General features: G+C 42.2%; 1 protein-coding gene across 1 annotated transcript in view; it reads right to left on the minus strand.

The window, feature by feature from the left end:
• SLC38A5 (solute carrier family 38 member 5) overlaps positions 1-14,512 on the minus strand; it is a 49,105-nt gene continuing 34,593 nt past the window's right edge. Inside the window, exons 13-16 of the mRNA XM_063294093.1 lie at positions 11,869-11,993; positions 10,642-10,786; positions 5,859-5,962; positions 1-5,321 (exon numbers count right to left, since the gene is read on the minus strand). Coding sequence (XP_063150163.1) covers positions 5,217-5,321; positions 5,859-5,962; positions 10,642-10,786; positions 11,869-11,993 — 479 coding nt within the window. The 3' untranslated portion in view covers positions 1-5,216. The remainder of the gene's footprint in view (positions 5,322-5,858; positions 5,963-10,641; positions 10,787-11,868; positions 11,994-14,512) is intronic.

Genomic DNA, 14,512 nt, shown 5'->3' on the forward strand with positions numbered 1-14,512 from the left:
TAAGGTCAACAGTTCTTTATTGAATACCAAAATTATACAAAAACTGTGTCCTTACATCAATTTCACATTTTGAATGTGTTCCGTCCTCTCTTAAATCTGGATCCCATTACTACCCCAAGCAGAAAGCCAGCCCCAAATAATGGGAAAAAGTTAAAAAGCTGAGGCCATCCAGATCCTAGTGGGATAGAAGTGTTGCAGGGAGGTACATATACCATTTGGATAAGAAATTAAGGTGTGGACTTCCATGAGTCAGCAAAGAGACAGGGGCCCAGTTGTGAATGCTGCTAACCAGATGCCCCACTGTGCATTCCCACTACTTTGAATTATAGCTGGGCTAGAAGGAAGAGGCTGCAGATGCTAGGCAACCATGCCCCCACTAGCAACTTAAGACTGTCTACTAAAGTCATCCAACCATTGTTGTTCCCTAACAGGCCTCCCATCACTTCAGCTGTTTTGGTGTTGCTATAAATATGCTCAAGTCATTAGTGGGGACATGACCTCAGTCTCTCCTCTGATGTTTAAAAGCGTATGTCTAGTGCAGCAGCTGGCTGCAAGAAAGGTCAAGACTCCTGCACCTTAATAGCTGCACTGAAGAGGGAGTGTCAGCAACCACAGCTATGACAATTCTTTTCTAATGAATTTCTCTCTTTTACATGCTGTTTGGACCATCCCCTTTTGCATCTGACCACCCTACAGTCAGCTTGTGAACTCAAAGTTGGTAAGGCAGGGCGAGTGAAAAGCACAGGCACTTAGTACTTAAATGGGAACAGCATGACTATCAGTGACATTGGTTTTGAAGAAGCACAGGTCAGTTACGTTGTGTGAAGTTGCACCTCCTCAGAATTGGATAAGCAATGAGCAGCAGTATGACAATCAGGTTCAGCAAAGCATGTCCCCTTTATGGAAAATTTCACTTCAAGTGTTTCTCTATCCTACGCTGCATGAGCCAACTTCCATTTCAGAATTCTTCTACCCTCTTTTACCCTATGTTCACAAACAGATTTTGATGTAGTGCTTGTTCTAAGGATGAAGCTTGTTCCACCATTAGGAAGGGTTAGTTGAATGCCACTCCAAGTAATGAATCTGTTTAGAATTTCAGAGTTCAGTACAGGTAGTCCTCACTTCACTACCACAATTGGGACAGTAATTTTGGCCGCTAAGCAAATCCAACCCGATTTTATGACTATTTTTGTGGTGGTTGTTAAGCAAACCACATGGTTCCCCATTGAGTTTGCTTGCTGGAAGCCAGCTGGGAAGGTCGAAAATGGTGATCATGTGACTGCAGGATGGTGTGACAGCTGTAACTGTGAGGACCAGTCATAAGTTGGGGTTTAGAGCTGTCTTAAGTCCGAACCATCGCTAAACAAATGGTCGTTAGGCAAGGACTGCCTGTATGTGTATTATCAGATATGTAGCAGAAGGTACCAAACCATGGGACTTATCTTGTAATAAACCATACAAATTACATAAACTGAGTAGTCTGGTCAGTGATCATAAGATTGACTGAAACTCTAGCACATTTTGGAAAGTATGATCTGAACAGTCTTATAACAACTTCCCATGCTAATGAGCATTCTAACAGGAAAAGACAGGATGAATGATGTGGCAGATTATTTTGGAAAAAAAAGCTAGACCCGCCTAGAATGACCAAAAAATAAAATAAAATAAAATTGCTGAAATTCTTTGGATTATTCTTTTAAGGTACCAGCAGGATTTCCAGTAATTAGATCTCTATTTACAGGCTCTGTCTCCATAATGCCTTATTTTACAGATGGATCGATTGTAAAGGTTCCAGGTAACCTAGGCCGCACTCTTAGGCACTTATTTGTGAATAAATCTCATGGAAACTTTCTTTTGAGAAGACATGCACAGGATTACACTGTTAATCTGCAAGCATCACACTTTTCAGCATTGCACTTCATGTACACTTTACAGATGTGGGGGAAAACGGCATTTTAACATGCCCAGCCGTAATAAGATCACTACACTGGAAGAGTGCTCTCATTTTTGCTGAGCATATAGATCCTTTTGTAAAGATACAAGCCACCTCTAATTTAATCTAAATTTTCCATTTGTAAACTTCTAAAGGCAGAGAGCTGCTCCACGTACTGTGTAAGGGTGGTGCAGTGCAAATAACGAATATTATTCTGGGCAGCATGTGCCACATTGACATATTCCTAAGAGCCTTTTCAAATTAGATAGATAAATCAGCAGAGAAAAGCTATAATGTGTGGTTTATGTTGTTTGGAGGGAAATGCACAAATCTTACCTAAAGGAATTAAGCCCTCAAGAGTCTCAGCTTCTCAGTGGAAAGAAAATACTGAATTCCTAACAGTTCGTTAAGCTGAGACAGATAAACAAGCAGCATAAAAGAAAGAGATAAAAGCTAAAAAGTCTGAAGAAGAATAAATGTACACAATGCAGAACTCATTGCATATACTGGAGACAGGGTGGTCAAAGGAAACCTTCCATCATCTTTCATTTTTAAAATCACGCCTAGGTATTTGGGGTACCAGAATGTCTGCAGTACAACAGAATCAAGATTAAGGGTCTTATGCAGATAACAGATCAAATTTGCTTTCTAAGACCCAAGCCAAAAGGTTCAAATTACAAGAGAATTTCTACTAAAAGTTAGGAGGAAAATCCCTGAGAATTCAGACTATCTGACAGTGGAGCAGGCTGCCTTAGAAGCTAACAGACTTTCTTTCATTAGATGGTTTCATCAGAGATGCCATATAAGTGCATTTAAGAAGATACCTTTAGGTGTGAGCAAGCAATTAGCACAACCAGGCACTGCTACAAGCAGTATTAACACTTGATGAAATGTACAGCCAAGCTCAAAAACAATTTCTGACATCTGTACAAGGAAAAGCTAGATAATAGCCAGAAGGGGAGCAAGATAGAAAGATACCAAACAGCTAGAGATAAAAGAAAAATGAGGAGACAGATGAATAATGGAATAGAGATTCTGATCTTGAAAACATACCTTTGTCAGACTGGCCTTAGAACCTTCCTAGCAAAAGATCTAGTTTCCAACCATTGTTTTGTTTCACCATCAAGGGACATGCAAAATTGCAATGAAAGGTCCTCAGCTCAGGGGATGTTTAGCTCCTCAGAGTCAAAAGACTAACTATTCACATGAACACATCAGCTTTCAATTTAAAAGATTTTTCATCACTTTTCAAAGTTTTGACCAAGACACCTTTTAAAGTGACTAATTCAATGAGACAAAAAGGTGAATAACACAAACATCTCACACTACAAAAATAAAGTGGCATGTTCTGCTTGAATAGCAGTATTTTGTTTTGTAAGTGCTATTGTGGTGGGGGAGAGAGAGAGAAGAATTTTTAAAAACCCAGAAAAGTGCAAATTAAAAAATTAAGAGCTCATATGTCAGTGACCATGAATATAACAGTATTATGTGTGGAAATTCAGATGCATCCTTACATGTTAAATTCCTTAATAGCTTCCTTGCACAATACAAAACTACACCTGTTCAGGCAGATGAAAGGCGATCCATGATTAGTAAAACTGACCTGCCATTGTTCTCTCACCTCCACCTCAGTATCTCTGAATTGAAAAAGGAAGAAATTACACAGGGAAATACTGGAGGACCATGATTTAAGATGTCATTGTATAGATGCTGGGGAAAAAAGAATCTGTTGTGTCAGTTCCAAAAGGAAATACCTAGGAATGCCTTGCTGGCTTGTATCACACTTAAACAGGTCACTGAATTAATTTATTTTCACACATACACTGAGCCCTAAACTAACCAGGTGGATTCACACAGCATACTAAACCATGAAAATCTAGCCATGTGTAGCATATTGTGCAAATTCAGCCATTAGATTTCTAACTGGCCTGGTTAAGTATGTTGTGCAAATACAGCCACTGTGTTAGTATTTTTTCCTGGTTTGTTTGCAACTCTTTTCAGTCAAGGCTTTCATCATTTTGCATATCAGCACCTCTTGAAGTTAAATGAGCCACACGAGCAGATTCAGCTCCTTCAGAACTTTCAGACAGGAAGTCACGGAGTCCTGAATTCAGATGTAGCACTTAGAAATTTAATCCCTGGGGCCCAGGGAGTTGCACCAAAGGGAAATCCCCAGGTGGTGTTGTAGTGTAGGTAGAATTAACTCTTCTGGATGGCCTCAGAAAAAATCTAGCATCATTCAGAGATAGGAGAAAGCAAATGACACTCCCCCACAACTGGGGGGAGTTGCATTCCCCCCCTACTACCAGGGAGCCCTTGAGTCTCCTACTGTACCTATATGATCCATTCTGCTTGACCTCCATAGCTGGGAGAAGTTTTCCAGGATTCCAGGGTCCCCATTTCTCTTCCCTCCCTCAATTCCTGGACCTCACCAATGTCAGAAAAACCTGGAATCATGGCATGGATTAGACAGGCATCAGGATGGCTAGGTTATTTATATTCTTTGGTCTGGTAGCCAGGTCCAAATTAAATACAAGCAAATAAATTAGATTGTCCATTGCTTTGATCACACCCATCCAGGCACAGCATCCCCTTCGCTGTCAGCTGGTATCATTGCTGCTGTCTTAAGTGGTATCAGGCAGGAGACCGAGTGGAATCGGGCAAGTGGATGGAGGCGAGGCTCTGCCTCCACAGGGACCCCACTTCCATGTTAGATAACAAAGGATAAGGAGTCACAGTTGTTGAGATAGCAAGGCACATTTGGCACAATGAGGAAAAACCAGCCAGGAGGAGGAGGAGGAGGAGGAAGAGAATGGAAAAAAGCCAAACCAAGCCTTGTTGAGAGGCAGCACGATCTTCCTGGGCAAAGAAAACCCCAAACCAAACCCCACATGGTTTTGCTGAGACATGCAATTGCTGGTGATGGTGCTGTATTGCCAGGGAGAAAAAACAATGAAGGCCAGGAGCGTCATGCTGCTACCACAGGAGCCAGCAAATGAAGGGAGCTTATTCATGGCAACAGACAGCCTCTTTCAGAGGCTCTGTTTTAGAGGCCTAGACCTTAGAAGGACCGTAGAGAAGCCCCGGAGCTGTTCCAAATTACTCTGCATTGCCGTAGCACCAAAGGGGTGCCTTCCAACACCTCTCCAAAGCGATGGGCAGGCAACTGTGGTGTCTCCAGGATGAGTGAGGATAAACAGCAGAAGGCACTGCTGTTTCTCTGGCACTGAATAGTCTCCCTGGTTAGAACCACCCTGTCTCTTGGGGGCAGGAGTTGGGTTTGTTAGTGACTCACTCCAGCACTCTTCCCTGTGGTCACCCAGTCGACGATGATAAAAGTGAGGCTCATCACCATGAAAATGAAACCAAGAGCAGCAAAACACGCAGCCTGTGGAGGGAGGGAGGGAGAAATTAATGATAGATAGTTCTTCATAATCATCTTTCCTTTTTTCACAGGAAAGATGATTATGAACCCAAGCAACATCACTAAGAGAACATCCTTATCCCACCTGTCCTGCTACTTTCCAATCACCTTGGATTCAGCAGCCTTGGCTTCCAAACGCCTCTCCTCAAACATTGCTTCATTCTACTTCTGGGTGCAAAGCTACCACCTCATCTTGTTGTGATGATTAAAGATTGAGAAAATCCTCAGCTCAAAGGGGCATGGACAGTTCAGAAAACCATATTCCTGCATGATCTGCTGGCCTCTTGCACTAAGCCTTTAAGGAAGTCTTCATCCAATTCTCTAGTACAGTGTTTCTCAACCTTGGCAACTGTAAGATGTGTGGACTTCAACTCTAGGAACTCACAGCATTCTGGGAGTTGAAGTCCACACATCTTAAAGTTGCCAAGGTTGAGGAACACTGATCTAGTATAACACCCATGTTGTATGCCCCCTGCCCATCTGCCTGCCAATAGCCAATACCTGGATTTTGGGTCTGGATCGTAGTGGCTCTTTTTCGTTGGGGATAATTCGGATGTAGAAAATGCTAGGAAGGATGAAGATGAGGCTTGGGGCTGATGTGGCTCCTGAGAAAAAGAACACAGATGTTGTGAATAGCCAGCCAGCATTCACAATACCACCGCTGCCCTCCCAAACATAATACCAGATTGGCTCAAACATACCCAATACACATCTTCCCTTAGCCAAGGGCTTTGGCACTATGCAAAAGCAAATTTGCCCCTATCCCTCTCCAGAAGGAATTGGGTTTGTTCTTTTGGGAGACTGCAGGCAGTTCCCTTGGACAAGAAAGACAACCAAGAAACAGTGTTCCACAATGGAGAAGAGAAAGCAGAGATCATTCTCCTTCAGCTCCTAATTAAAGCTTGGAACTTTCAGCAAATCAAAGAAGAAACCATAAATTGAATCAAATTGTAAATCGAATAAATTGAATCATAAGTGGGGAAATCTGACACAAAGGTCTGTTTCTTGGCTAGAAATAAATACATGCCTAGTTAGAACTGCACCAAGCTTAATTTTTGTTTTTGTGTGTTGCAATATTTTTTTCCATCTCTGCACAAATTAAAGGCATGGTCTTTTCTGTCACTTCGAACCAAACATTCAAAGATTATGTCATACTGATCTCTTAAAAGCAAAATTTTTCTTGTTGGCAGCAGATCAGTGCCATCTTGTGGTCTGATGGAATTCTTATTTTATGTTTATATATTCCATTAGATTCCTTTTCCTGTTCAAACAATTGCAGTTACTGGATTTCTAGACTGGAACAGCTCTGAAATCTATCTTTTTCAGCACTGATTATCTTCATTTTAATATTTAACCAAAAAACACCTAAAAATCTTAAAACCTAAATACTTTATCTTATTTTTTAAAAAATAAAGTTTAATTTTGTTTATTCTCTTTGAGATTGGATTTATCTCCCAAGGGGAAAGGACTGTTATCTCTAATCACACCTCTCAATGCTAAATGGCCAAGAGATGGCACAATAGCATTTTCCACTTTTACCCTGTAATTGCCAGAGAGTAACACAGGATGTAAGAGCCCTATCTCTCTCACATGCTGGGCTTAGAAGAGGAGGACACCAGGCAAGGTGCTCCCTAGAAGTCAGGTGATGGGAACAAGCTGTTAATTCAAGGGGCAGGAGGTAGGGCCAGAGTGTGAAATACAGAGGGCTTCTGGGAGGGATTTCCACTCCCAGAGTGGCTCCTCCACACTGTTGCAGATATCATGGCATCTCCTTGGATGAATAGCTCTCCTAAACATTGAGCCATGGGGGAAAAAAAATCCATAAAGCTAAGAACAGCTTGCTAGGGTAAAATCAGAAAGGTTGTATCTTGCACCATGTACTCCCCATGGTTTCCACTGAGTTTCTTCCTTCCTTCCCTTCCTTCTTCATTTAGACCTCACGGCAGACAGTCTGCTGCTGGATTACATAAGAGAAGAGAAGGCCCGGCTTTTTCCTCAGGCGTTTTTGGTCCTGCTGAGAGGAGTCACCTTTTGGTTGTTTTTATTACTATGCTTAGTTGCCATTTTATATTTATGTAATGTATTTATTTTATGTTATTTGGTTTTTTTTCTAGTTTATTGTTTGTTTTCTCTTATTACACGCCGTCCAGAGTCACACTGTTTGAGTTGGGCGGCCCTGTAAGTCTAGCAAATAAATGAATATAATAAAATATAACAATGAGCCAATGTAGTGTGCTGGTTTAGATGTTAGACTACAGCCAAGGAGACCCAGATTCAAGTCCATCCTCTCACTTTGGGCCAATCACTCTTTCTGTCAACCCAACCTACCTCGCAGGGTTGTTATGGAGAAAAGTAGGAGGAGGGAGTGCTGTGTACTATGTACGAAGGGCTGAGCTCCAAAAGGAATGGCAGGATATAAACGAACGAACTAACTAACTAACTAACTAAATAAATAAATAGGACTGCAGTCGTTTCCTTTTAGGGAAGAGGTAATAGCAGAGAAGTAGAAGGCAAGCTTTGCGTGCAGATATTTCAGGTTCAATCTTGCATTTCCAGATCTCACTGACAAACTGTCTGTCTGAAGCCCTGGAGAAATGCTGCCAGTCAACTACTAAACCACAGTTTTTAAATAATGGTTTACAGAATAGCCATAATGGACGACTGCAATACTATATCTCTAATAATAACATACCATAATACCATAAATCAATATTCAACTCCCTTTTTTTTTTCAGTCAGCACTATACCATAAATCAAGAAGGACTGGAGGCTGGACTTAATGAGGAAGCTTAGGGCTGCTATCTGTAGGGGATGACAGTAACTGTATGGAATACGGCATGTCAGTGGACAGGGATTGGGTTTCCCTTTTTTTTTTTCCCCCCTGTTCCAGACTGAGCGTAGGATTTGTAGGGTTTTTTTTTTAAATGTTAAGTGTATTTTGCACGGATACTACAGTTTTTGAATTTTTACGACCTTCAAATGACACACAACTGAAAATCATCAGTGAAGCTTGAAAGGCTTGGGCTGCTGCCATCAGCTGTTGTTTACACACCACAACTAGGTGAAAGCATTTCACAGAGCCATTATGTGATTTGTTTCATTTTGGTTTGGCGTGATGCATGAACCCAGACATTATAAATAATACTGGCCCAAAGAACCAATGGATGAATTTGGTAAGCTTCCTGTACAGTAGGATAGTATCTTTTCATACCTGTTGAAAAGTTTTATCTGCCTATAATCAGCATGTATGTGGAACCATCCAATCCTAATACTTTTTGGAGTGAAACGTTATAGCTCAGAACCATAAAATGAAATGAGGCAGATTTCTCCAGCACACAGCTATTTTTAAAAGCTGAACATGCTCTGGAGGCAAAGGCTGCCAACTCCATAGCCCCGTTTTCTATATTGGGAGGTTAAGTGGGGAGGAGCCAGGAAGCCTTCCAAGGCAGTGGCACTAAGTCCTCAACTGCTATGGTGATTTCCATTCATTTGTTTTGTCATCTTTTGGTTTGGACCTTGTCGAACTATGTTTTTAAAATCCAAGTACCATAATTACACATGGGCAGCTTTAGTAAACAATTTACTACAATTTACCCACATTTAACTTTCAGCATCTACTTCCAGGAGAAGATTGTCTAATGGATATGAAAAGATTATACAACTCAAGTGGGCAGAAATGCTGGTTTAATTTGCTAAGCAGGCACATGTAGGGGGACAAAGTTGCCAAAGTCAGGCATCTCACGTAGCTGTGGCTCTGAACATGCATTAATCTGCAGGTGACACTGCTTGTTTCCCTGTTCCAAAACTTTCTGAATTCTGCCAATCTACTCCAAATGGAGGGACGCGGTGGCGCTGCGGGTTAAACCGCTGAGCTGCCGATCGGAAGGTCGGCGGTTCGAAACCGCACGGCGGGGTGAGCTCCCGTTGCTCGTCCCAGCTCCTGCTCACCTAGCAGTTCGAAAACATGCAAATGTGAGTAGATCAATAGGTACCGCTTCGGCGGGAAGGTAACGGCGTTCCGTGAGTCATGCTGGCCACATGACCCGGAAGTGTCTATGACAACGCCGGCTCCAAGGCTTAGAAACGGAGATGAGCACCGCCCCCTAGAGTCGGATTCGACTGGACTTTATGTCAAGGGAAACCTTTACCTTTTTTACTCCAAATGGAGTAAAACAAAACAAAACAAAACAGCTGGCCAAGTCAGTTCTTCAACAACTTATTTAGTGTGCATGACTAAAAGAAAAGAAGTCAGCTATGGTAAATTGTTTACTAAAGCTGCCCATGTGTAATTATGGTACTTGGATTTTAAAAACATAGTTCAGACTATTTCGACAAGGTCCAAACCAAAAGGTGACAAAAGAAATGAATGGAAATCACCATAGCAGTTGAGGCCAGGGTTTCTCAAGCAGGATTCCGTGGAGCCCTAGGGTTCCACAAGATGTCACTAGGGGTTCCCTGGGAGATCACAATTTATTTAAAAAATTATTTCAAATTCGGGCAACTTCACATTAAAGAGGTAAGCTTCATTCTTTATTTTTAGTTTAAGAATACTGTCAGTGCATATATACAGGCCTACACATGAAACAAATAGAATAATTTTGTAACTTCTGGCCTGTATTTGAGCCTGAATGTGCGGGGGTTCCCCGAGGCCTGAAACGTATTTCAAGTGTTCTTCCAGGGTCAAAAGGTTGAGAAAGGCTGCTCTAGGGAATGAGACTCAGTAGGAGAGAGGAAGAGGCATCGGAGTAATCCTGAGCTCACTTCTTGTTACCCATTTTTCTACACACCATCACCTTACCAGCTGTTTCTACCCTCCTCGTTCCAGATGTGTACTTATCATAGAAAACATGCTTTCAAAATCCCAGAATGGGGAAAAACTTGTGAGCAGGGAAGCAAAATTTGGAACTGAGATATAGTACCCAGAAAGAGTAATAATATGGACTAACTGCATTGTTTGTAACTGTGGAACACCTTGTCTGTCTCGCCTCATTACTGTCTTCACTGTCATTTAATGCAGGCAAAGACTTCTATATTCAACATATACAAGATTTTCAATGTGTTTTTTTAAACTCAACAAACCATAGTTAAAATCAGTGCAAAGTGTGAACTCAACTATTACATGTATCATGCTAGTTCAGAATGAAAAGGCTGTCTACATGTTCCTAGAACTGGGCTTGCTAAGAGTTCTGCTCCTTCAGCCCATGAAGAAACCCAGCACGGCATTTGCACTAAATTCTCCTCTACAGTTCAACTTCGTATAGGGAGAAAAGTACCCCATGCTTACCAATGACTCCAAAAATATCCTTGATGTTTGGCACAAAAATAACAAGGAGGTTGACAATGAAAAGGAGGCTGAAGGCAATGATGATGTGGCGGAGCCAGCTGAAATCCTTCTTGGGGAAGAGCAACTGCTGGATGGCCCTGCGGATCTAGGAGTACAGGGTGACTTTAGCAAAGAGACTTAAGTAGAGAGATACCTGCTTTACACCAGGGCACATAGACAATTGTCAGACGGAGACTGAAGCATATTATGGAGACACTGTGTTCACACAACATGCTTACCCATGGTTAACTGAACCATAGTTTACTCAATTACAGGTAGTCATTTAGTGACCACAATTGGGACTGGCAAGTCAGTCATTAAGTGAAGCGGTCACTAAGTGAAACCATGACTGTGTTTATGATCTTACTTCAGCTTTCCTTTGCTTTACAAACCTGTGAAGGTCATAAACGCAAAGACTGGTCGCAAAGTTACTTTTTCATCCTGTTGTAACTACAAACAGTTGCTGTACAAGGCAGTCACTTACCGAGGACTACCTGTATACCAATTTTGGGGGTGGACCACAAATCAAATAACTTGAGTTCACAGGCCAGGCTAGTTGGTGGTTCATTATGTTATCTGAACACAGCTCTGGTCAACCCCTTCCCTAGACCTGCGGCACTTCAGAGGAAGCATAATTAACTTGAGCTGGTCAAGCTTCATTACTTCTTCTGCATCCACATTTCTTACTGCAGGTAACAAGTTAGCCTATTTTGCAGGGATATCGTAAGGATTATGGAGATAATCTACATGAAGCTGCTTGTATCAGTCTTATAAACTATAATGGTTATTTGCTTTTTGTTAGTTATGTAATGCCATTCAGCTTTTTGTCTGCTTATATAAAGTCAATGCAAAGAGCAAGAGGTAAGATCCTTGCCCCAATGAGCTTACAGTGTAGAAATAGGATGGGAAATGGAAGCCAGAGTAAACATGGTAAGAATATTTAATTATTGTGTCCCACAAATTTAGGCACAGTAAAATTTAATATAAAGGTTCTGGCCAAGTCTCTTTCATGGACCCCTTCCCATTAGTGGTGGCTTAAATTTGCCAGCTCCAGTGTTGACACTGTTCTCTGGGTAGGGTTAAGAGCAGAAAAGAAAGAGGAGACACAGAGCTCCCTGGTCTAGGATCAAGGGTTAGTGGCGGTGGCAGTAAACTACTCGGTGCAACAACGGGAGAGAAAGGTCTTACCGGGAACAGAACCACTGGCACAGTGAGTGTCACAGCCAGGAGTACAGCCAATCGCACACAAAGGATAAGCGTGTCCAGAGGGTTAACTTGGATGTATGTGTGCAACATCTCTGCTTCAACATTCCCTGCCAAAAGCAGAAGGGGGGCAGCTATAAAATAGGAGTAGAAAACTTGTGGCCTCTACAAGAGCTACAGGTGTTCCCTTAATTTCCTTCTGGCGGTCTATGGAATCCCCTTTGGATCAAGCTACCGAAAGTTGGCAGCACATTCTCCTACTCCTTCGAGATGAGGAACAGTTTAAAATTGTCGTGCAAACCCTGAAGTGCACAATCAAACGAGCAAGTAAAAAAACTCTGATTCTCGCTGACGTAAGAGATGCAACCTCAATCCCTTTGTGGCCTTCTTCCTCAGCCTCAGTATTATCGCAATATTACAGTACTAATGACCCTTGACCACTAAAAGGCTGCTGCTCTCTTGCTATAAGACTTTTTTTAAAAGAGAACAAAACTCCCAGGTCTTTAGCTTTCCTGTAATTTTTATGTATAACCCTGGTCTTTTAAGAGAGAATGTTCAGACATTAGCACTTGCAGATGAGGCTCTGATCACATCATGAAATCTTTACAAGAGCTGCAGACAACCCCATCTTCCACTGCAGCTCTTGCATATTCTGCCCTTTTTGGGTCTTTTACTTCTTCACTAAGGCCATATAGTTGCTAGCCACTGCAAATCAATGCAACCTTGGCCCATTTCATGTGGTCCACTGCAAGTAATACTGATAAAAATGCAAATGATTTAGAACACCAACTGCCTTAATATATGGCAGCTGTATATGGGCTTTCCCCTAACTGTTCTCCATCTATGCTCAAGAATGTTTTTAAAATCCAAATGTCCTGTTTGGATTTGCTGTTCTTTGTTATATTAATTCCCCAGAGGCAAGGCATTTTAAACATAAATTTTCTTGATACAAGCTTTAAAAACACAATTACTGCTCTTGTTACGTTTGGTTGGAGAATGACAGACAGCAGCATACTTCATTAAAGGCTCATGAATGTCCCACTGCAAAGTCTGTGAGAAGTGGATGCGAGTGATCTGCAGTACGTTTCTTGTCCTCCCCTAAAAGGACAATTTATTTTCATTGATAAAGTGAGGAATGGTTCAGCTGGAAACATCCCACCAAAGGAAGTCAGCCTGTGCGCCACCTTTAGTCCAAGGGTGGAACTGCATGGAAAACAACCAGAACAAGAAATGTCTTGCAAACAACAGGCTGGAAGCAGGTCATGTTGCCTCTGGATCTGACAGTTATGATATGCACACATTCCTAGAGGGTATTTTTATCTCATTGCTTGCATGTTCAAAAACTGTGGAACATGCACTCCTTTCATCTCAGGTTTTACACAGAGAGAAGATGCCAATGGAGGAAGCCTAACCTCTTCTACAAAAATATTTTGCATATCTAACACAAAAAGTAGCATCTCCAATCACACCTCTACAGACACAGCTGAAAACATACTTCTGAAATGTTCGTCTCCTTTCCGGGTACATATGTGCCTACAGGGGAAGGGAAGTGTAATACATTAGAGGTAGTAGGGCCTGTTCTGAAATACCCCGGCTCAAGCAACGCAAATGTGGATTCATTTCTCCTCCCACAGATGACGGGAAAGAGTTCTGTGAGTTTGAAACAGAAGCTAGCCACGAAATATCTCCCCTCCCTGCTTCAGCCGAATCCCTGGACAAGGTTGGTGTTTTGTTTTTTTAATGAGTAAAATGATAAAGAAGGTTGACTTTAAGCATTCTGCAGCTGGGGGTGAAATAAAAGGTGGCACCCCACCTAGAGAATTGGCAGTACTTTATATCGGGGACATAAGATATTCTGCATGGTGCTCTCAGCTTCAGCCTCCAAGAGAGGGGAAATTAGGGCAGTTAAGGAGGACTGCTTCAGCAAAGGATCGTTACCTTGTCGTGGTGCTGGAGCTTGAGCACCTCAGTGATGCCATGAGCTAAACCGTGAAGGGCCACCCAAGACGGGAAGGTCATGACAGAGAGGTCAGACTAACTGCGATCCCTGGGGAAGGTAATGGCAACCCACCCCAGTATTCTTGCCGTGAAAACTAAATGGATCAGTACAACCAGAGATATGTCGGTATACCATCGGAAGATGAGACCCCCAGGTCGGAAGATGGTCAAAATGCTACTGGGGAGGAACAGAGGATGAGCTCAACTAGCCCCAGATGTGATGACGCAGCTAGCTCAAAGCCGAAAGGACGGCTAGTGGCCAACGGTGCTGGTGGTAAACGCGAATCCGATGTTCTAAGGATCAACACACCATCGGAACCTGGAATGTAAGATCTATGAGCCAGGGCAAATTGGATGTGGTTATTGGTGAGATGTCAAGATTAAAGATAGACATTTTGAGCGTCAGTGAACTGAAATGGACTGGAATGGGCCACTTCACATCAAATGACCACCAGATCTACTACTGTGGACAAGAGGACCACAGAAGAAATGGAGTAGCCTTCATAATTAATAGTAAAGTGGCTAAAGCAGTGCTTGGATACAATCCAAAAAACGACAGAATGATCTCAATTCGAATTCAGGGCAAGCCATCTAACATCACAGTGATCCAAATATACGCCCCAACCACAGA

Source organism: Candoia aspera, chromosome 2, assembly GCF_035149785.1.
Source record: "Candoia aspera isolate rCanAsp1 chromosome 2, rCanAsp1.hap2, whole genome shotgun sequence".
Taxonomy (NCBI): Eukaryota; Metazoa; Chordata; class Lepidosauria; order Squamata; family Boidae; genus Candoia; species Candoia aspera.